Source organism: Oncorhynchus clarkii, chromosome 10 (genome assembly GCF_045791955.1).
Source record: "Oncorhynchus clarkii lewisi isolate Uvic-CL-2024 chromosome 10, UVic_Ocla_1.0, whole genome shotgun sequence".
NCBI classification, from domain to species: domain Eukaryota; kingdom Metazoa; phylum Chordata; class Actinopteri; order Salmoniformes; family Salmonidae; genus Oncorhynchus; species Oncorhynchus clarkii.
The window spans coordinates 48244967-48268692 of record NC_092156.1 but is presented as its reverse complement, the minus strand read 5'-3'; the positions used below and the strand labels follow the sequence as shown (position 1 = coordinate 48268692).

The following is a 23726-nucleotide window of genomic DNA, read 5'->3' as shown; positions in this document are numbered from 1 at the left end:
GGACTTTGACTTGGCCATTCTAACACCTGGATATGTTTATTTTTTAACCATTCCATTGTAGATTTTGCTTTATGTTTTGGATCATTGTCTTGTTGGAAGACAAATCTCCGTCCCAGTCTCAGGTCTTTTGCAGACTCCATCAGGTTTTCTTCCAGAATGGTCCTATATTTGGCTCCATCCATCTTCCCATCAATTTTAACCATCTTCCCTGTCCCTGCTGAAGAAAAGCAGGCCCAAACCATGATGCTGCCACCACCATGTTTGACAGTGGGGATGGTGTGTTCAGGGTGATGAGCTGTGTTGCTTTTACGCCAAACATAACGTTTTGCATTGTTGCCAAAAAGTTAAATTTTGGTTTCATCTGACCAGAGCACCTTCTTCCACATGTTTGGTGTGTCTCCCAGGTGGCTTGTGGCAAACTTTAAACGACACTTTTTATGGATATCTTTAAGAAATGGCTTTCTTCTTGCCACTCTTCCATAAAGGCCAGATTTGTGCAATATACGACTGATTGTTGTCCTATGGACAGAGTCTCCCACCTCAGCTGTAGATCTCTGCAGTTCATCCAGAGTGATCATGGGCCTCTTGGTTGCATCTCTGATCAGTCTTCTCCTTGTATGAGCTGAAAGTTTAGAGGGACGGCCAGGTCTTGGTAGATTTGCAGTGGTCTGATACTCCTTCCATTTCAATATTATTGCTTGCACAGTGCTCCTTGGGATGTTTAAAGCTTGGGAAATATTTTTGTATCTAAATCCGGCTTTAAACTTCTTCACAACAGTATCTCGGACCTGCCTGGTGTGTTTCTTGTTCTTCATGATGCTCTCTGCGCTTTTAACGGACCTCTGAGACTATCACAGTGCAGGTGCATTTATATGGAGACTTGATTACACACAGGTGGATTGTATTTATCATCATTAGTCATTTAGGTCAACATTGGAACATTCAGAGATCCTCACTGAACTTCTGGAGAGAGTTTGCTGCACTGAAAGTAAAGGGGCTGAATATGGATAGATTAGAGCATTTTAGTCTGATTAATGGTTTGAAAAGTTTTCATGGTACAATGTTTTCTAATCCCTGGGTTAAGGGAACTGAGTTTGACTCGAAGGCAGGTTTTGTTTGGGACATGTATCAAGAGTTGGCATTAAAATTGAATTATCAGCAGATTGCTCATTCTCTTGAAAAGCCATGTTAGCGACAGAAGTTATGCTCACAAACACAGAATGTCCTTCTCTGAACCAGATAATATAGGTTACTCAAATATAGATGATTTCTATCCTTCATCAATGATTTCAGTTTGGATGGCTATTTAGGGAGACCTTTCTCCACTTCTCCCCAGAATTACATCCTCCATATCAGCCTTTTTTTCTGCAGGTGACCTAACTCCAGACTCTGATGGGGAGCTTGTACCCTGGGCCGCTTGGGTGTATGTTGATTCCGGATTGTTTGAATGAAGGCCAGCATTGATGTTTGGCTGCCTTCTTTTGTATTCCCCAGAGAGTTGCACCGTCTTCGGGATCTCTTATTAACCTCAATGTTTTCTATTGGGTTATGATTGTCACTTGACTCAGTAGCCACTTTCCCAGCTTCATTTTTAGCATTTTTCTTTTTCTTGGAATGAGAGGTCAATGTTGCAGACTCTGGCTCATCAGGTACCATTCTCCAATGTTCAATTCACTCCGTCTTTGTCCTTGGGAGCCGAGGAATTATTCTCTTCAATCTTAGTAATTTCGTCTGAGATATGGGACACGTCTGCCCTACTCACGGGGACATGATTGTTGTCCGGCAAATAGTGTGACAACGTTTCCTCTATGCACCTTACGCTGTCCAGTGGAGTAGGACTGTACTCTAGCATCTCCTGACCCCCTCTAGCGTGGGATTGTGTCAGCCAGTCCTATATACGCGCAGGACCTTGTCCATCATAAAATACTTTGATCCAGTGAGAGGCCCATCTTTACAGCCCGTGTTATAGGAATGATGGATGCTGCTTCAACATACACAAAACAATCTCCACTGGAGCAGTTTATGAAGTTGACCCTTGTATCTTATCATGTGCCTCATCACTCTCCCCACCACCTTACATCCAGCTCTAGCCAGAAACTCAGTCACAACACTATCATCAGCTGATTCAGGTAGTTCTTTAATTGTAACTTGAATTGAGTTCTGGTCAGCCACGTGCGACTTCAAACCGAACAGATTATTCTCTTTGAACACGACATGTTTTCCTCTGACTGTTATTCCTCTGATCAGAATCTTTGCCTTTGCTTCCTTACTGAGAAGATACATACGCCAGAGTGCACGTACTCTCTGTGCTGACCTCAAGTGGTTTGGATGAATTTCATGTATGAGACTGTGGTAGAGCTCCTCCTCCTTAACGGGGTTGGATATGGCCTCCTCCTTTGTCAGGATTTCTCTCTCCATGATAAAAAGAGGTAAAACAGTCTCCTTTGGGGTATTTCGACCCACAACCTTGCTCCAGGTCTCATTTTCCTTGACATCAGTTTTTACATCGCTGGAAATAGACACAACTACAGCAGCCATTTTAATTGTAATGTTAATGATTCAAGTCATTTGTTGTGATAATGAAATAAATCAACAAATCTATTCAGCATTATACAGTGAGGATACTTCTTACTTAAGAATTGATGGATGGTTGATTCACAAATATACACTGCTCAAAAAAATAAAGGGAACACTGAAATAACCTCATCCTAGATCTGAATGAATGAAATATTCTTATTAAATACTTTTTTCTTTACATAGTTGAATGTGCTGACAACAAAGTCACACAAAAATGATCAATGGAAATCAAATTTATCAACCCATGGAGGTCTGGATTTGGAGTCACACTCAAAATTAAAGTGGAAAACCACACTACAGGCTGATCCAACTTTGATGTAATGTCCTTAAAACAAGTCAAAATGAGGCTCATTAGTGTGTGTGGCCTCCACGGGCCTGTATGACCTCCCTACAACGCCTGGGCATGCTCCTGATGAGGTGGCGGATGGTCTCCTGAGGGATCTCCTCCCAGACCTGGACTAAAGCATCCGCCAACTCCTGGACAGTCTGTGGTGCAACGTGGCGTTGGTGGATGGAGCGAGACATGATGTCCCAGATGTGCTCAATTGGATTCAGGTCTGGGGAACGGGCGGGCCAGTCCATAGCATCAAAGCCTTCCTCTTGCAGGAACTGCTGACACACTCCAGCCACATGAGGTCTAGCATTGTCTTGCATTAGGAGGAACCCAGAGCCAACCGCACCAGCATATGGTCTCACAAGGGGTCTGAGGATCTCATCTCGGTACCTAATGGCAGTCAGGATACCACATGGAGGGCTGTGCGGCCCCCCCAAAGAAATGCCACCCCACACCATGACTGACCCACCGCCAAACCGGTCATGCTGGAGGATGTTGCAGGCAGCAGAATGTTCTCCACGGCGTCTCCAGACTGTCACATGTGCTCAGTGTGAACCTGCTTTCATCTGTGAAGAGCACATGCCAAACGTCCTGCACGGTGTTGGGCTGTAAGCACAACCCCCACCTGTGGAAGTCGGGCCCTCATACCACCCTCATGGAGTCTGTTTCTGACCGTTTGAGCAGACACATGCACATTTGTGGCCTGCTGGAGGGCATTTTGCTCCTCCTTGCACAAAGGCGGAGGTAGCGGTCCTGCTGCTGGGTTGTTGCCCTCCTACGGCCTCCACCACATCTCCTGATGTACTGGCTTGTCTCCTGGTAGCGCCTCCATGCTCTGGACACTACGCTGACAGACACAGCAAACCTTCTTGCCACAGCTCACATTGATGTGTCATCCTGGATGAGCTGCACTACCTGAGCCACTTGTGTGGGTTGTAGACTTCGTCTCATGCTACCATTAGAGTGAAAGCACCGCCAGCATTCAAAAGTGACCAAAACATCAGCCAGGAAGCATAGGAACTGAGAAGTGGTTTGTGAGCACCTGTAGAACCACTCCTTTATTGGGGGTGTCTTGCTAATTGCCTATCATTTCCACCTGTTGTCTATTCCATTTGCACAACAGCATGTGACATTTATTGTCAATCAGTGTTGCTTCCTAAGTGGACAGTTTGATTTCACAGAAGTGTGATTGACTTGGAGTTACATTGTGTTGTTTAAGTGTTCCCTTTATTTTTTTGAGCAGTGTATATTTGCTGGATTCAGTGTTCTCCGGCAATTGAAGCTTCCCAGCCAGGCCAAATACCCAAACAAAAGGAGATGTCAAAATAAAACAAAATATGGATATATCATTCCGGACCTTAAATCCCAAAATAATCAAACAAACAAACAAGCAAGCAAGCCGTCTGGTGAGTATCAATTAACCTATTTACAAAATAAAATTATCTGGCAACAGCTCTGGTGGACGTTCCTCCTTGGAGGCGGCTCTGGAGCACTGTAGGGAGCACTACACGGACCTCACCAACCGAACCATTTCTTTGTGGATTTTGATGTGTGCTTGGGGTTATTGTGTTGCTAGAAGATCCACTTGCGGCCAAGTGTCAGCCTCCTGGCAGAGGCAACCAGGTTTTTGGCTATAATGGCCTGGTACTGATTAAGGTTCATGATGTCGTTGATCTTAAGGGCCCCAGGACCAGTGGAAGAAAAATCACCCCATGACATCAAAGATCCACTTCCATATTTTACAGTAGGTGTGGGGTTATTTTCTGCATATGCACCAAACCCACAACTGGTGTGTGTGGCCAAAGAGCTCTATTTTCATGCCATCCAACAAATCTAAACTCCTGAAGTTTGCTAAATGACATTTGGATTGGAACTATCGGTGCTATGGTTTGATGACATGAAAATAAAACATTTTAGAAAAAGGCTCAGTGCCGTTATCCTCGCAATGTAAGTAATTGAAAGGTATTGGGAATTGTTTTTATTACAAAATCTGAGCAATTGTATTAGTTTACAATAATATAATCCCCCCCCCCCCCCAAAAAAAGCATACAATATAGCTCAGTTTTGTATAATTTATTTTATACATTCTTTGCTTATCTGTACCAAGGGTGCAAATAATTTTGGACCTGGCTATCTTACTTCCCTTGAGATATCCAAGGGGTCTTACCCAGTGTATAGACCCCACTGCGTGTGTACATAGTTGGCCATATAGTGGCCCCTGAGTGTAAACAGGGACAGTAAAGCCATGCATAACCTGGCCAATCAGAGATTGACAACAGGGGTCCTGTGACTGTTTAAGGCTAACTAGGCTGAGGAATAATTGACAACAGCACTCTTTGCTCTGAATATCTGGATCCTTCTCTTATAACGTCTATTGGCCAGTATAAGGACAGTTATATCTTATCCACCTTGACCTCTTCATCACCGATAGACCTCATCTAGGGCACATGCACATGATTTAGTTCTGTTTGATTCACCCAGATCACATAAGAACACGGCAGAAACCATGGCAAATGTGTATAACTGCAGGAAATTAGCTTTAAAACAAAATGTTTCCCTCAGTCCCAAGGCAAAATTAGTACAATTAAAACATCAAAATCTTCTCTTCACCATCAAGATGGTGTTTGTTATTTCCCCAGGGCCCCAGGTTTGGTTAGTCCGGCACAGTCATCATAATCACCACCAAACTAATAACGCTTATGGGATGACTTCTCAATTTGAAGTACCAACCACATCTGATTGAAATTGCTCAAGCTAGAGCAAGATCACATCATTCACTCAATGTTTTAACCAAATTGTTCCCTATTTCACGTCATTGCCGCCATCTACTGCTCAGAATAAAGAACTGTAGCCTCCCTACATCACTCAAACTTTTCATATGTCATCTCTTTTCCCCCCTTCCCCCAAAATTCACAAATTGTCAGGGATGGAAGTAAAATGGGATGAGAGCCAGATGGCACTATATCCTACTCAGTGGAGGGCTATGGGGTGCCATCACCATACTGTACTTCTTAAACCAGTCTTCCGGTTAAGGTGCCAGAGTGTCATTGAAAAACGTTTTTGGGGGGGATTTTTTAATTCAAGAATTGAAGTGGCATATGTAGCCTACTTAAGCAATCAATGTTTGCTTGTCTAACACTCTTAGGCTGCTCTTTTGCAAATAAATTGTGCAAATGCTAATACAGCCATATTAAAGTTTGGAACATCTGTGTATGCCTTTGCTTTGCTAACTGTTTCCCCAACTCATACACACAAAACAGGATCAATCATGACTGATGAGAGCTTTTTCCAGAGTTTCCTTCATTTTTATTTCAAGTTTGATGAATTACTTACAAAATACTCCGTGCAGTACAGATACCAAGTGTCTTTAGGATGAACTGAGACAATGCTGAAAAGGTTGAGTGCCCCAGAAACAGAAAACACACCAAGTGCTTAAGTTATTATTTTTTTCATAAATTAAAAATGATTTATTTTGTGAAAATGTACAAAACTACAACAAAGAACTTTCTCCGCAAAACAGATTAGAGTACAAACATTTGCTTTTTAGAGATGTTTCACACCATTCTGTATCCTTGAAATAATTAAAAGTGAATCAGTGATTCTCCTGACTTAAACCCCCCCCCCCCCCCCCCGGGTTCAACCAGGAATCATATGTTAAGGAGTACATGGTCTTTGAGGATCAAGAGAATGTACAGAATGTGGATGGCTCCAACAACAAAACACAAGCATTGCACCCTATGCAAGTTAGTTACGGTACATAGAATATTGAGCGATGACTGCCACTAGTTCGACGCTGTGTAGGACTGGAGTTGCAATATAAGTGAGGGAGATTAGTTGTTGAATAGGGTTCATGGACCGTCACTCTGCTTTGGTGCGCTTTACTGCCCCAGGGAGTTTATCTTGAAGCCTGAAAAGGAAATGGGAAAAAAATGAATAATACTATACTAGAACAAGGTTGGTGTGGCTGGCCTTTCACCTTTATATACACGGATACATTAGGTGTCATATTGTATCTGGACAAAGACAAATCCTTTTAATGGTCCCACCAAGACAGTTGATCATGAAGGTACTGATGCTGCGTTCCTTCATGCCATGACTCTAAAGGTAAAATGTCCACTTATACTGCTGAAAAACGGAAAATTGTGTTCTGTGATTTCACTTTATCTACACATTGATGATTAGAAAAAGAATGCCCTTACTTTGCAAGTGTGACTTCAACTCTGGTGCGAATCAGTTCAATGTATTGATCGATCTGAGTCTGAAAGATAACCATTTTTAACCAACAAGCACACAGGTTGATAACAAACATTAGTAATTGTATGCCAAATAAAAACTGCTTCCATTCACACTTACTTTATTTCTCTCATAAACCAGAGGCGTGCTGAAGAAAATGATATCAGCTGTCAATGAGAAACAGAGTGGACATCGGTCAAGTATGTCATTTCTAAGGAGGTTTCCAGATGCACTACATGGCCAAAAGTATGTGGACAACTGCTCGTCAAACATCTCATTCCAAAATCATGGGCATTAATATGGAGTTGGTCCCCCCTGTGCTGCTATTACAGCCTCCACTCTTCTGGGAACGCTTTCCACTATATATTGGAACATTGCGGCAGGGACTTGCTGCCATTCAGACACAAGAGCATTAGTGAGGTCAGGAACTGATTAGGCCTAGCTCACAGTTGGCGTTCCAACTCATCCCAAAGGTGTTCGATGGGGTTGAGTTCAGGGCTCTGTAGAGGCCAGTCAAGGTCTTCCACACCTATCTCAAACGATTTCTGTATGGGCCTCGCTTTGTGCACGGAGGCATTGTCATACTGAAACAGGAAAGGGTGTTCCCCCGAACTGTTGCCACAGTTGGAAGCACAGAATCGTCTACAGTCGTGGCCAAAAGTTGAGAATGACACATATTAATTTCCAAAGTTTGCTGCTTCAGTGTCTTTAGATATATTTGTCAGATGTTACTATGGAATACTGAAGTATAATTACAAGCATTTCATAAGTGTCAACGGCTTTTATTGACAATTACATGAAGTTTATGCAAAGAGTCAATATTTGCAGTGTTGACCCTTCTTTTTCAAGACCTCTGCAATCCACCCTGGCATGCTGTCAATTAACTTCTGGGCCACATCCTGACTGATGGCAGCCCATTCTTGCATAAGCAATGCTTGGAGTTCATCAGTATTTGTGGGTTTTGGTTTGTCCACCCACCTCTTGAGGATTGACCACAAGTTCTCAATGGGATTAAGGTCTGGGGAGTTTCCTGGCCATGGACCCAAAATATTGATGTCTTGTTCCCCGAGCCACTTATACCCCGACTACACCGCTCGCGTCGAGTGCGTAGCATTTATTTTTTTAGGAATCTATGTTATTCATTTATTGCGCGCGTCAACGAGTGTCTGCGTTGCCATGGCTAAAATAGAAGTCATTCCTATTTCTGACGCAGATCGCGCTGCAAGTCCTGCCTCTCCCATCTCCTCATTGGTTTATAGAAGCAGGTACCCACGTGCCATCTCCTCATTGGTTATACCCACGTGGGTGATTGAAATATTAACTGTTGCCGGTTGTCGTGGTAATACTATGAAAGTTTAGATGCCAATCACCATATAAGTTCAAAAATGAAAAAGCCTGGAAGGAGGAGAGATGACTAGAAACGATTCGGTTGACTGTTTTTATGTGTGGATTAATTGTCGGAGTAGAGGACCTTGTGCATTTCAGGTTAAAAAAAAACAACCTAATGTTTATATCCCAGGACAAATTTGCTAGTAACAGCAAGCTAGCTAAATAGGACAAATTAGCTAGCAAGTGCAACTCAAACCTGAGAAAAAAATCCAACCAGGAAGTGGGAAATCTGAGGTTTGTAGTTTTTCAACTCATTGCCTATCGAATACAGTGTCTATGGGGTCATATTGCACGCCCTAAGGCTTCCACTAGATGTCAACAGTCTTTAGATCCTTGTTTGAGGCTTCTACTGTGAAGTGGGGGCGAATGAGAGGGGATTGAGTCAGAGGTCTGGCAGAGTGCCATGAGCTGACCACGCGATAGGGAGTTAGCTTGCGTTCCATTGCAATTCTACATACAAAGGAATTCTCCGGTTGGAACATTATTGAAGATTTATGATAAGTCCTAAAGATTGATTCTATACTTCGTTTGACATGTTTCTACGAACTGTAATATAACTTTGTCTGAACTTTCGCATGGATTTGCCTGCGCGTCGTGAGTTTGGATTGTGTACTAAACACGCAAACAAAAAGGAGGTATTTGGACATAAATGAGGGACTTTATCGAACAAATCAAACATTTGTGGAATTGGGATTCCTGGGAGTGCATTCTGATGAAGATCAAAGGTACGTGAATATTTATAATGCTATTTCTGACTTCCGTTGACTCCAACATGGCGGGTATCTGTATGGCTGGTTTTTGTGTATGAGCGCTGTACTAAGATTATTGCATGGTGTGCTTTTTCGGTAAAGCTTTTTTGAAGTCTGACACAGCAGTTGCATTAAGGGGACGTTTATCTAAAGTTCCATGTATAACACTTGTATTTTCATCAACATTTATGACGAGTATTTCTGTAAATTGATGTGGCTCTCTGCAAAATCACCGGATGTTTTGGAGCTACTGTCCATAACGCGCCAATGTAAACTCAGATTTTTGGATATAAATATGAACTTTATCGAACAAAACACACATGTATTGTGTAACATGAAGTCCTATGAGTGTCATCTGATGACCATCAAGGGTTAGTGATTAATTTTCTCTCTATTTCTGCTTTTTGTGACTCCTCTCTTTGGCTGGAAAAATTGCTGTTTTTCTGTGACTAGGCGCTTACCTAACAATCATTTGGTGTGCTTTCGCCGTAAAGCCTTTTTGAAATCAGACACTGTGGCTGGGTTAACGAGAATTTTATCTTTAAAATTGTGTAAAATACTTGTATGCCTGAGGAATTTTAATTATGAGATTGTTGTTTTGAATTTGGCGCCCTGCACTTTCACTGGCTGTTGTTGAGGTGGGACGCTACCGTCCCAAATATCCCAGAGAGGTTTTAACGAGAGAATCACTGAAGTGTTTTTGGGGGATTTAGTTCATTTGCATGGCAGAGGGACTTTGCAATTAACTGCAATTCAGCTCTTCACTCTTCATAATATTCTGGAGTATATGCAAATTGCCATCATACAAACTGAGGCAGCAGACTGAAAATGTATATTTGTGTCATTCTCAACTTTTGGCCACGACTGTTGGACTAACATTTCACGGCTGAGTCGTTGTTGCTACTAGATGATTCCATTTCACAATAACAGCACTTACAGTTGACCGGGGCAGCTCTATCAGGGGAGAAATTTGAGGATCTGGCTTGCTAGAAAGGTGGCATCCGATGACGGTGCCACATTGAAAGTCACTGAGCTCATCAGAACAGGCCATTCTACTGCCAATGTTTATCTATGGAGATTGCATGGCTCTATGCTCGATTTTATACACTTGTCAGCAACGGTGTGGATGAAATAGCCAAATCCACTCATTTGAAAATGGTATTCACAATTCCACATACCTTTGGCCATGTAGTGTAGCGTTGGACACACCTCTAACATGATAGTATTCAATGAATAGCGTTGTGTTAAACTATCAACCCGATTAAAAGAGCAATTTATTACAGCAGTACTGCACAGGATCTCACGAGGCAACTTAAACCATGTCTACTATACACCATTCAGACCCCCCCAATGTAAACACAGGTCTGATTGTTTCAATTCAAAATACTTTATCCCATAAAGGACAACATTTTAGGCAGGACTGCAGATACGTAAAAACAACAATCCCAGTAGTTGAATGAAAAAAACATGATAAGTCTAGGTTCCTAAAGAATACTAAAAAACAGACTATCATGAACATAACGTGTCTAAGTGACTGGGTGCACCACACTGTTTTGGGACATTAGACATAAAATCAAAGACTGGAGTGTCTTACTCAGTATCAGGATAGTGATGCCATTGAAGACAGCGCCCACATAAGTCAGCAGCCACATGAAACCAGCCAGCTGCAACAGAGGGACCAGCACATTTCAGACCACCACACTATACCGCTAAATGCCATGACAAGCATAAGGGCTGCATTTTCCTTGGCCACAATCGATCAATGTAATTATCATCGAAATTCTAACATTGTGTGTGTTTGAAAAAAAAGAAGGTTAAACTATGAAAATAAAGGAAGTCGTTCACTCCATGTATAAACACAGTGATGCCGAAACATGGTAAATACCCATTAAATTGCTGGGAGTTTATTCGCCGTTAGTCAGCACCTCCACACAAACTATTATTCTGGGTGTGCGCCAGCTCATGTTTTTTATCTGTTTGGGAAAAAAAGGAAAATATAACAAGCATCCCATAATATGTAGCCTTTATTAATACTTGTTAGGATACCACACACTGGCTGCCTTCAGCTGTGTAATCCACTCCTTACTTCATCTGATAAACTCTTAATCCCTAATTTGAACATCAGCCAGGTATTTCTCTCTCTGCCAGTCCTCATCACATGACGGCTTTTCAGGCTTTCTTAGCCAGCCGTTTCAATGCACAATAGTGTGGACTTCAGTGTTTTAAAAAAACATATCGCCAACGGCACAGAAGGTGACCACAGTGTATATGGACAAAGCCTCTTAAGGCATGCATTTTTATTTTTTAAATCATGAGCCCTATTTACAACCATTTTTTCCTACAGTCAAAATAAATCCATAAAGAAAGTGTATTGCCATTCAGTCTAGATAAAGCTAGACAGACTATTCTGTCATGCATGCGAGTTTGTCAATCAAGCACTGCTAGAAATAATAGTTTAAATCCAATTAAAGCTACAGTATGTAACTTTTTAGGCGACCTAACCAAATTCACATAGAAATGTGGGTTATAGATATTTCATTCTCATTGAAAGCAAGTGTAAGAAGTGGTAGATCTGTTCCATGTACGCTATTTCTATGCTTTCAGTTCTTAAGTTTCGTTTTTGCGTCTTTTGCTTTCGGTTTTGTACACCAGCTTCAAACAGCTGAAAATACAATAGTTTTGGTTACGGAAAATACATTTCACAGCAGATTAGATGGTACAATGACTCTCTACACAATGACTGCTTGTTTTGTCACAAACTGAAATATTACAATTTCAGCAACTAGGAAATGGCTGAGCGATTTCTGCATAGTGCATCTTTAAAGGCCATAGCATTGGAAATATCCTAGACCGCAGTAGCCTATAGCCGATGAACACACACTCAAAATCAATCAAATGTATTTTAACCCCCTAGAGTCGCAATCTATGTAACATTAAAAAAATCCACATCAAAATCCATCAGTTTAAACTAGATATGTTTTTTGCATTGGACACGTCTCAATCCACCACATCCGCCGGTGTCACACTTCCGCATCTGTGGTGAAAGGTGGCAGAGCTAGAGCGGTGTTTGTCAGACCAGGAGACATCCCGAAAATCGATCTTCTCACCAAAACAGGTTGATTTATTATGACCACTATGGAAAGGGGAGACTCTCACGAACATGACGGTGGTTTCGGTTTTACTCTACGACTCCCACAAGTGATACCTAAAGGGTCCCTACAATTTAAAATCAAATAGCTAAATAAGCCATAGTATGACAATCTTAAAACAATTCCATATGTAATCTTAGAACCCCCCCTTTAAAGCCCTTTTTACGTCAGCAGTCTGCTTTACAGACACCCAGCCTAAAAACTCAAAAGAGCAAGCAATGCAGAGGCAGAAGTATGGCTAGAAAAAGACAGAAACCTAGAGAGGAATCAGGCTCCAAGGGTTGCCTAGCAGAGGTCGACGTGGTCGATTAATTAGGGCCGATTTCAAGTTTTCATAACAAATCGGTAATTGGCCTTTTTGGACGGCGATTACATTGCAATCCATGAGGAAACGGCGTGGCAGGCTGACAACCTGTTACGCGAGTGCAGCGTCAAAAGGACCTTGTGGCTGCAAGGAGCCAAGGTAAGTTGCTAGCGAGCATTAAACGTTAAATCTTATAAAAAAACTATAAATCTTCACATAATCACTAGTTAACTACACATAGTTGATATTACTAGGTTAACTAGCTTGTCCTGTGTTGGATATAATCAATGCGGTGCCTGTTAAGTTATCCAATCACAGACAACTTCACCAAACGAAAAAAAGCACAATCTTAGCACAATTGTACCTAACCATAAGCATCAATGCCTTTCTTAAAATCAATACACAGAAGTATATTTTTTTTTAAGCCTGCATATTTAGTTAACCTCTTGAACCTCTTGGGGCAATATTTCATTTTTGGATGAAAAACGTTCCCGTTTTAAACAAGATATTTTGTCACGAAAAGATGCTCGACTATGTATATAATTGACAGCTTTGGAAAGAAAACTCTGACGTTTCCAAAACTGCAAAGATAGTCTGAGTGCCAAAGAACTAATGCTACAGGCGAAACCAAGATGAAATTTCATACAGGAAGTGAGCCAGATTTTGAATGCGCTGTGTTCCAATGTCTCCTTATATGGCTGTGAATGCGCAAGGAATGAGCCTACACTTTCTGTCGTTTCCCCAAGGTGTTTGCAGCATTGTGACGTATTTGTAGGCATATCATTGGAAAATTGACCATAAGAGACTACATTTACCAGGTGTCCGCTCAGTGTCCTCCGTCGAAACTATTGCGTAATCTCCAGGTGCGTGCATTTTTCCATTTTGAACAGAGGAGAAACCAAACTGCCACGAGTGATTTATCGTCGAATAGATATGTGAAAAACACTTTGAGGATTGATTCTAAACAACGTTTGCCATGTTTCTGTCGATATTATGGAGTTCATTTGGAAAAAAGTTTGCCGTTGTAATGACTGAATTTTCGGGATTTTTTCTTAGCCAAACGTGATGAACAAAACGGAGCGATTTCTCCTACACAAATAATATTTTTGGAAAAACTGAACATTTGCTATCTAACTGAGAGTCTCCTCATTGAAAACATCCGAAGTTCTTCAAAGGTAAATGATTTTATTTGAATGCTTTTCTTGTTTTTGTGAAAATGTTGCCTGCTGAATGCTAGGCTTAATGCTATGCTAGCTATCAATACTCTTACACAAATGCTTGTGTAGCTATGGTTGAAAAGCATTTTTTGAAAATCTAAGATGACAGTGTTGTTAACAAAAGGCTAAGCTTGTGAGCCAATATTTATTTCATTTCATTTGCGATTTCATGAATAGTTAACGGTGCGTTATGTTAATGAGCTTGAGGCTATAATTACGCTCCCGGATATGGGATTGCTCATCGCAACAGGTTAAAATAAATTCCTGTTAGCAGGCAATATTAACTAGGGAAATTGTGTCACTTTTGGGTTCAGTGCAAGCAGTGTCAGGGTATATGCAACAGTTTGGGACACCTGGCTCGTTGCGAACTGTGAACAAATTTGCCAGAATTTTACATAATTATGACATAACATTGAAGGTTCTGCAATGTATCAGCAATACTTAGACTTAGGGCTGCCACCTGTTCTATAAAATAAGGAATGGTTCCGTATTTCACTGAAAGAATAAACGTTTTGTTTTCGAAATGATAGTTTCCAGATTTTACCATATTAATGACCAATGGCTCATATTTCTGTGATATTATAATTAGGTCTATAATTTGATAGAGCAGTCTGACTGAGCGGTGAAAGGCAGCAGCAGGCTTGTAAGCATTCATTCAAACAGCACTTTACTGCGTTTGCCAGCAGCTCTTAGCAATGCTTGAAGCACAGAGCTGTTTGACTTCAAGCCTATCAACTCCCGAGATTAGGATGGCAATACTAAAGTGCCTATAAGAACATCCAAAGGTCAAAGGTATATGAAATACAAAATGGTATAGAGCGAAATAGTCGACGCATCACAATACCTATAATAACTTCAACTTCTTAACTGGGAATATTGAACCACCAGCTTTCATATGTTCTCATGTTCTGAGCAAGGAACTTAAACGTTAGCTTTTTTACATGGCACATATTGCACTTTTACTTTCTTCTCCAACACTGTGTTTTTGCATTATTTAAACCAAATTGAACATGTCATTATTTATTTGAGACCAAATAGATTTTTAGTTATGTATTATATTAAGTTAAAATAAGTGTTCATTGCTCATTCAGTATTGTTGTAATTGTCATTATTACAAATATATACAGTTTACATACACTTAGGTTGGAGTCATTAAAAAAAAAAATGTTTTTCAACAACTCCACAAATTTCTTGTTAACAAACTATAGTTTTGTCAGGAGGAATGGGCCAAAATTCACACAACTTATTGTGGGAAACTTGTGGAAGGCTAACCAAAACAATTGACCCAAGTTAAACAATGTAAAGGCCATGCTACCAAATACTAATTGAGGGTATGTACACTTCTGACCCACTGGGAATGTGATGAAAGAAATAAAAACTGAAATAAATCATTCTGACATTTCACATTCTTAAAATAAAGTGGTGATGCTAACTGACCTAAGACTGGGATTTTCACCAGGATTAAATGTCAGGAATTGTGAAAAACTGAGTTTAAATGTATTTGGCTAGGGTGTATGTAAACTTCCGACTTCAACTGTAAATGTAAAAAAATAATTGTCCGATTTTTTTTGATCCTCCAATAAATCAGTATCGGCGTTGAAAAATCATAATCAGTCGACCTCTAGTGCCTAGTCCTCTTCTGGTTGTATCGGGTAGACTTAAGAGTACATGTGGCCATTAATGCCAGATCGTTTTTCAAGAGTGAGATCTTAAGCAAGTACCTTCAGCGAGTCCACCATGTCCTCCACCAGCAGCAGGTGCCTGGCCTGTGTGATGGCAAGATTCACATAGGTCAGACACACATCCACATATTTTCGGAAAATCTCAGGCTGAACGGTCAGGTCCTTCTCCATCAGAGCCCTGGGGGAGACAAAGATTTACCATCATCACCAAAAAAACAAAACTAAGCTTAAACTACAACGACTCAAATCAGACAATGACTCCAAGGGGTAAAGTTCAATGTGCCTTGTGTACTACTAAGTACACTAAGAATATATCCTTGTTCTCCCATCATATCCCAAACTGAGCTGTCGTACTTGAAGGGGTGGCCCTCTTCAGACTTCTGCACTGCCTGAATGACAGACTTGTAGACGCGGAAGGTGATTGTGACACAGAGCAGTGCCAGCAGCATGTAGGAGACCACACTGATGACGCTGAAGGTAGCCAGGGACAGAAGGACCAGCAGGGACATGCCAAAGGCCACCGCAGATTTCTTTGGGTCCCGCCAGTACACCAGCTCCATCACTTGAAGAAGGACGAGGGACAAACAGGAGGGAGCAGGATTAATTATCAAGCCAATCCTGACGGTTGGACGATCACAGATCTCATTTATATAATGGGCATTTTCATTAACCTCTGGGGTAGGGGGCAGTATTTTGACATCCGGATGAAAAGCGTGCCCAGAGCAAACTGCCTGCTACTCAGGCCCAGAAGCTAGGATATGCATATAATTGGTAGATTTAGATAGAAAACACAAAAGTTTCTAAAACTGTTCAAATGATGTATGTGAGTATAACATAACTGCTATGGCAGGCGAAACCCAGAGGACAAACCATCCCCCGAAAAACCCATTCAGCTTACCATTATTTTCAATGGCTAGTACTAATTATAAGCCCAAGTGCTCCCAAACTGCAGTTCCTAGGGCTTCCACTAGATGTCAGTCTTTAGAAAGAGTTTCAGGCTGTTTAAAAAAAAATAATTAAATGACCCAGAAAGTGTAGTTTTTCTAGGTGGCTCCCATTTTGGCTGTAATGTTTCCAAGCGTGTGGAGGAAAGCGTGTTCTCATTTTTCTCCGGTAATGAACATACTATTCTCAGTCTTAAATTTGATTGTTTATTTGCGTATTAGGATACCTAAGTTGATTATAAATGCTGTTTGACTTGTTTGGAAAAGTTTATTAGTAATGTTTGGGATTCATTTTGTATGCATTTTGATGGAGGGAAACAGTGGATTATTGACTGAAGCGCACCAGCTAAACTGAGTTTTTATGGATATAAAGAAGGACATTATTGAACAAAACGACCATTTGTGATGTAACTGGGACCTTTGAGTGCCAACAGAAGAAGATCAAAGGTAAGGCATTTTTTATATCACTATTTCTGACATTTGTGTCGCACCTGCCTGGTTGAAATATGATTTTCATGTGTTTGTATGCGGGGTGCTGTCCTCAGATAATCGCATGGTTTGCTTTCGCCGTAAAGTCTTTTTGAAATCTGACACGGCGGCTGGATTAACAAGAAGTTTAGCTTTATTTTGATGTGTAACATTTTCAAGAATGTTAAATATTTTAATGTAGCATTTTGGAATTTCGCGCTCTGCAATTTCACTGGATGTTGGCCAGGTGGGATGCTACCGTCCCACGTACCCTAGAGAGGTTAAAAGGGACCCTGAGCACCAACATGTGAAGTTCCTAGGATCATGTCAAATTGAAAGCAAATAATTTTTTATAAAACTCTGAAAGAAAAAAAAATCCTCACTGTCAACTGTGTTTATTTTCAGAAAACTTAACATGTGTAAATATTTGTATGAGCATAAGATTAAACAGCAGACAAACTGAACAAGTTCCACAGACATGTGACTAACATAAATTGTATAATGTGTCCCTGAACAAAGGGGGGGGGGGTCAAAATCAAAAGTAAGTCCGTATCTGGTGTGGCCACCAGCTGCATTAAGTACTGCAGTGCATCTCCTCCTCCTCCTCTCCTTCTTCTTTAGTTCCACCTCCCACACATGCAGTGACCTCACCTGGTTTAAATGATGTTTCTAGAGACAATATCTCTCATCGTCACTCAATGCATAGGTTTACCTCCACTGTATTCACATCATACCATACCTTTGTCTGTACATTATGCTTTGAATCTATGCTGTTTTTACTCTGTTTCGAAAGTACTAGACAACCAGTTCTTATAGCCTTTAGCCGTACCCTTTACCCGTACCCCACTCCTCTGTTGATGTAGAGGTTAATTTCAGGCCCTGCAGTGCCTAGCTCCACTCCCATTCCCCAGGCGCTCTCATTTGTTGACTTCTGTAACCGTAAAAGCCTTGGTTTCATGCATGTTAACATTAGAAGCCTCCTCCCCAAGTTTGTTTATTCAATGTTTTAGCGCACACTGCCAACCCGGATGTCCTAGCCGTGTCTGAATCCTGGTTTAGGAAGACCACCAAAAACCCTGAAATTTCCATCCCTAACTATAACATTTTCTGATAAGATAGAACAGTCAAAGGGGGCGGAGTTGCAATCTACTGCAGCGAGAGCCTGCAGAGTTCTGTCTTACTATCCAGGTCTGTGCCCAAACAATTCGAGCTTCTACTTCTAAATCCACCTTTCCAGAAACAAGTCTCTCACCGTTGCCACTTGCTATAGACCACCTTCTGCCCCCAGCTGTGCCCTGGACACCATATGTGAATTGATTTCCCCCCCCCCCATCTATCTTCAGAGCTCGTGCTGTTAGGTGACCTAAACTGGGACATTCTTAACATCCCCGCCATCCTACAAACTAAGCTTGATGCCATCAATCTCACACAAATGATCAATGAACCTACCAGGTACAACCCCAAATCCGTAAACACGGGCACCCTCATAGATATCATCCTAACCAACCTGCCCTCTAAATACAGCTCTGCTGTCTTCAACCAGTATCTCAACCTCACTGCCTGCGGTCAAACGACCACCACTTATCACTGTCAAACGCTCCCGAAAACACTTCAGCGAGCAGGCCTTTCTAATCGACCTGGGTATCCTGACCTCACTCCATCAGTAAAGGATGCCTGGTTATTCTTTAAAAGTGCTTTCCTCACCATTTTAAATAAGCATGCCCCATTCAAATTGAACCAGGAACACTTCAGACCTGACTGCCCTTGACCAGCCCAAAAACATCCTGTTGTGTACTGCATTAGCATCGAATAGCCCCCGCGATATACAACTTTTCAGGGACGTTAGGAACCAATATACACAGGCAGTTTGAAAAAGCTAGCCTTTGCTTTACTAACAAAAATGTGCATCCTGTAGCACCAACTCCAAAACATTCTGGGACACTGTAAAACCCATGGAGAATACGAGCACCTCCTCCCAGCTGCCCACTGCACTGAGGCTAGGAAACACTCACCACTGATAAATCCACAATAATTGATCATTTCAATAAGCATTTTTCTACAGCTGGCCATGCTTTTCACCTGGCTATCCCTACCACGGTCAACAGCCCTGCACCCCCCACAGCAACTTGCCCAAGCCTCCCCATTTATCCTTCACCCAAATCCAGATAGGTGATGTTCTGAAAGAGCTGCAAAATATGGACCCCTACAAATCAGCTGGAATAGAAAATCTGAACCCTCACTAAAATTATCCGCCAAAATTGTTGCAACCCCTATTACTAGCCTGTTCAACCTCTTTTGTATCGTCTGAGATCCCCAAAGATTGGAAAGCTGCCACGGTCATCCCCCTCTTCAAAGGAGGAGACACTCTAGACCCAAACTGATACAGACCTATATCCTACCCTGCCTTTCTAAAATCTTCGAAAGCCAAGTTAACAAACAGATCACCGGCCATTTCGAATCCCACCGTACCCACCGCAATCTGGTTTCCGAGCTGGTCACGAGTGCATCTCAGCCACGCTCAAGGTCCTAAACGATATCATAACCGCCATCGATAAGAGACAATACTGTGCAGATGTATTCAACGACCTGGCCAAGGCTTTCGACTCTGTCAATCACCACATTCTTATCGGCAGACTCAACAGCCTTGGTTTCTCAAATGACTGCCTCGCCTGGTTCACCAACTACTTCTCAGACAGAGTTCAGTGTGTCAAATTGGAGGGCCTGTTATCCGGACCTCTGGCAGTCTACAGGGTTCAATTCTCGGGCCGACTCTTCTCTGTATACATCAATGATGTCGTTCTTGCTGCTGGTGATTCTCTGATCCACCTCTACGCAGACAACACCATTCTGTATATTTCTGGCCCTTCTTTGGACACTGTGTTAACTAACCTCCAGATGAGCTTCAATTCCATACAACTCTCCTTCCGTGGCCTCCAACTGCTCTTAAATGCAAGTAAAACTAAATGCATGCTCTTCAACCAATCGCTGCCCACACCTGCCCGCCCATCCAGCATCACTACTCTGGATGGTTCTGACTTAGAATATGTGGACAACTACAAATACCTAGGTGTCTGGTTAGACTGTGAAATCTCCTTCCAGACTCACATTAAGCATCTCCAATCCAAAATTAAATCTAGAATCGGCTTCCTATTTCACAACAAAGCATCCTTCACTCATGCTGGCAAACAAACCCTCGTAAAACTGACCATCCTACAGATATTTGACTTCGGCCCTGCCTTATCGCAGCTTACTGGTCACCATAGCAGCACCCACCCGTAGCACGCGCTCCAGCGGGTATATTTCACAGGTCATCCCCAAAGCCAACTCCTCCTTTCGCCACCTTTCTTTCCAGTTCTCTGCTGCCAATAACTTGAACAAATTGCAATTTATTTATTTATTTTATTTAAAAAAATCACTGAAGCTGGAGACTTGTATCTCCCTCGCTAACTTTAAGCATCAGCTGTCAGAGCACTGCACCTGTACACAGCCCATCTGTAAATAGCCCAGCCAACTACCGCATCCCCATATTGTTATTTATTTTGCTCTCTTGCACCCCAGTATATCTACTTGCACATCATCATCATCTGCACATCTATCACTCGTGTTAATGCTAAATTGTAATTATTTCACCACTACGGACTATTTGCCTTACCTCCCTAATCTTACTACATTTGCACACACTGTACATATATTTTTCTATTGTGTTAATGACTGTACGCTTGTTTATCCCATTTGTAGCTCTGTTATTTTTGTCACACTGCTTTGCTTTATCTTGGTCAGGTCGCAGTTGTAAATAAGAACAAGTTCTCAACTGGCCTACCTGGTTAAATAAAGGTGAAATAAATAGAAACAATTAAAAGGCCCCTCCCCTGTGAATATGATGCCAGTTCAGAAAGGACTAGGCTACATCCATTACATGTTTCACCTACATGTAATAAGTGATGATCTTGTACACAACTAAAGGTGACTGGTATAACAAAGGTGGCCTAACAACCAGAACAGGGAATGCATCCTTATTTCCACACAGGAAATAACTGACCTGACAAGGTTGGTTTTGATTATTGAAAGCAAAAGGCTGGTAGCCATGCTTCTGCTCATCCAATTTTAGACAGGTTGATTATTAGAAACATTCGAATAGGGGCGTGTGCTTTTCCCAATCTAGTTAGGCATCTCTCATGTATCCATAGGAGTCTCCTGAATGTGGCAGTATAACGTTAAGAGTCTTCGTAGTCTTTTAGCTAAATGTTAAAGTAATATTTTATTTGAATAAGCTTGCAGCTTTAGCCTCAGTAAGTAGGTAGCGTATTAGTTAGCTTGCAACACGTTGAAAATACAATTGTTATCTTACATAGTTAATAGAGATCAGAGATCAGCTGAGTGAACAAACGACCTATTGTGAGTTAACGTTCAGCTACTCGAACATACAAAGGCTTTCTTTGGTCTCAAACGGTCCCATTATTTATGGTATTTGGCATTTCGCAACACTGCTAAAATAAATATAGAGGGCGTTATCTATAGCTAGTTATTTATTGATGTATTTTATTCTACTTAGTTAGCCAACATGTGTGTATTGTTGTGACATTGCTAACGTTAGCTAGCTGCTAGGTCAGCCAGCTTGCTGTCAGGTCGAACGAGTAAATCTTCCCGCACGTCAATTGTTCGAACTTGCATCGATATATACAAGGGTGGTTGAACTGATCTCGAACTAAGTCAAAATGTTTGCATTCAACACAAAAACGCTTTAGAAAATAACGTCCTACCGTAATATGTGGATTCTTTGGTCGATGAAGCGTTCATAGCGCACGAAATCTGGGCAGACTGTGTCGTCGGATCTGCCATTTTTTAAACGTAATAAATTCGATTTGTGTAGCTATATGTTCTGGTCAAAATCCTCCAAATTCTCTTTTTTTTTAATGGATGACAGATGGATGCTGAGTTGGCTCCCCACGCCCGTTGGTCGTTTTGAAAATGTTTTTTCTATCTAGTATTCTGGCACAAGCACAAATGATGACGTCATGTTCGTATGGTAATGACGAAACTTTCAAAATAAAAACCCGCATTTCAAAACTGCAATGTGGATTGAAAAATGTAATTTAAGCAATGGCCAATGTTATTGTGACAAAAAGAAAAGGCAATAAGTACCTTTTTGTTTTAATTAAAAAATATGGTTTAATTTTTTTTTTTTTTAACCAATAATGGAAAAATACAATTTTGACACTGGTATGTTGACAACATTGGGCTGTAAAGAGAACACTTTTCTACAAGGGTGCAACTTTGGTTTTAGAAGTGAGGGGGACATAAACATAACTTTTTGCAGGGAGTCTGAGGGTCCTCCCATTTTAGGGGCCTCTAAAGCTAATTTCCTGAATTTCTACACAATCTAATATGACCCATAGCCCTTCTAGCCATTTCTATTTAGAACAACAAAAAGTTACCAAAATGCCCACTGTCATCAAACTAGGTAAGATACCATTACTTAACTTTTCATTGTCTTTATTAAGACATTATCTATATCAAATTTCATCCAGACCGCCCAGCCAGCCAGAGCCACTTGTACGCCCGGCCCCCACCAATCTAGCCAATGACTCAACTCTCTCCCCAACACAACTTCCTTCCCATCTTCTTTTTTTTTTTAATGTTTCGAGGGAAAGGTTTGGAAATCAAAAGTTGGGTAAAAACACACATACACATACATACACATACACACACATACACATTAACACACAGAAACAGTATATCCTCCATATATCCTCCATATAATGCATATCAAAGGCCTAATAGTACTGTAGAGCTCTTTTTACTTGCACACAATATAGATGGGTGACCACATCCTGCCCCTAGCGGTCCATGGCTTAGTGAAACACTCATTATTGGTTTCAGGTGTGTTAGGCCAAGGCCAGAGTGACAACCAAGAGAATGGCAGACCCCCAGGGCCAGGATTGAGCAGCCCAGCAGCTAGCAATAGGTATCTCCCCTGACGTGGACATGTTTTCAATACAGACTCCTTTTGTCGTACAGTATTCTATATGAGGAATCCAGACCTTATGAAAGTTGCATAGTATACCCTTAATCTTGTACTAAATCAAATCTAGTGATACATAACTTGACATTTCTGCCATCCATTGTGACATTGTGGGAGGATAAACCTTCCAATTAATGGCAATGCATTTCTTAGCCACAATAAATGCTAGATTACACAGTTTCTTCTGTCTCCATTATCAACATTTCCAAGCAAACAAAAACAGGGAGAATCTGTAGACATGCTGAGATAAAAGGACATAATCTATGCCAGAATTCAGCCAGCATTCACAAGACCATAACATTTGTGTTTTACATCTTCAGCAGAGGAATTACATTTCTGAGTGCATGATATTCGGTTTAACTGGTATATAGTATGTTCCAGTGATGGTCTTAAACTGCAGTAATTTACGTCTGACATTATATGAACATGACTAGGCATTCTAACATACACTACTTGACCAAAGGTATGCGGACACCTGCTCATCGAACATCTCATTCCAAAATCTGGGGCATTAATATGGAGTTGGTCCCCTTTGCTGCTATAACAGTCTCCAATCTTATGGGAAGGCTCTCCACTAGATGTTGGAACATTGCTGCAGGGACTTCCATTCAGCCACAAAAAGTGAGGTTGGGCACAGATGTTGGTCGATTAGGCCTGG

At 41.4% G+C, this 23726-nt stretch overlaps 1 protein-coding gene across 1 annotated transcript; it reads right to left on the bottom strand.

The window, feature by feature from the left end:
- Nucleotides 1–6194: 6194 nt before the first annotated feature.
- Nucleotides 6195–22035, bottom strand: LOC139418690 (reticulon-3-like). The gene is made up of 7 exons (XM_071168334.1): nucleotides 21807–22035; nucleotides 15989–16196; nucleotides 15674–15812; nucleotides 10877–10946; nucleotides 7265–7311; nucleotides 7111–7169; nucleotides 6195–6818 (listed from the first exon to the last, which is right to left on the bottom strand). The coding sequence occupies exons 1-7, from the start codon at nucleotides 21883–21885 to the stop codon at nucleotides 6770–6772; spliced, it is 651 nt and encodes a 216-aa protein (XP_071024435.1). The 5' UTR covers nucleotides 21886–22035; the 3' UTR covers nucleotides 6195–6769.
- Between the last annotated feature and the right edge of the window lie 1691 nt (nucleotides 22036–23726).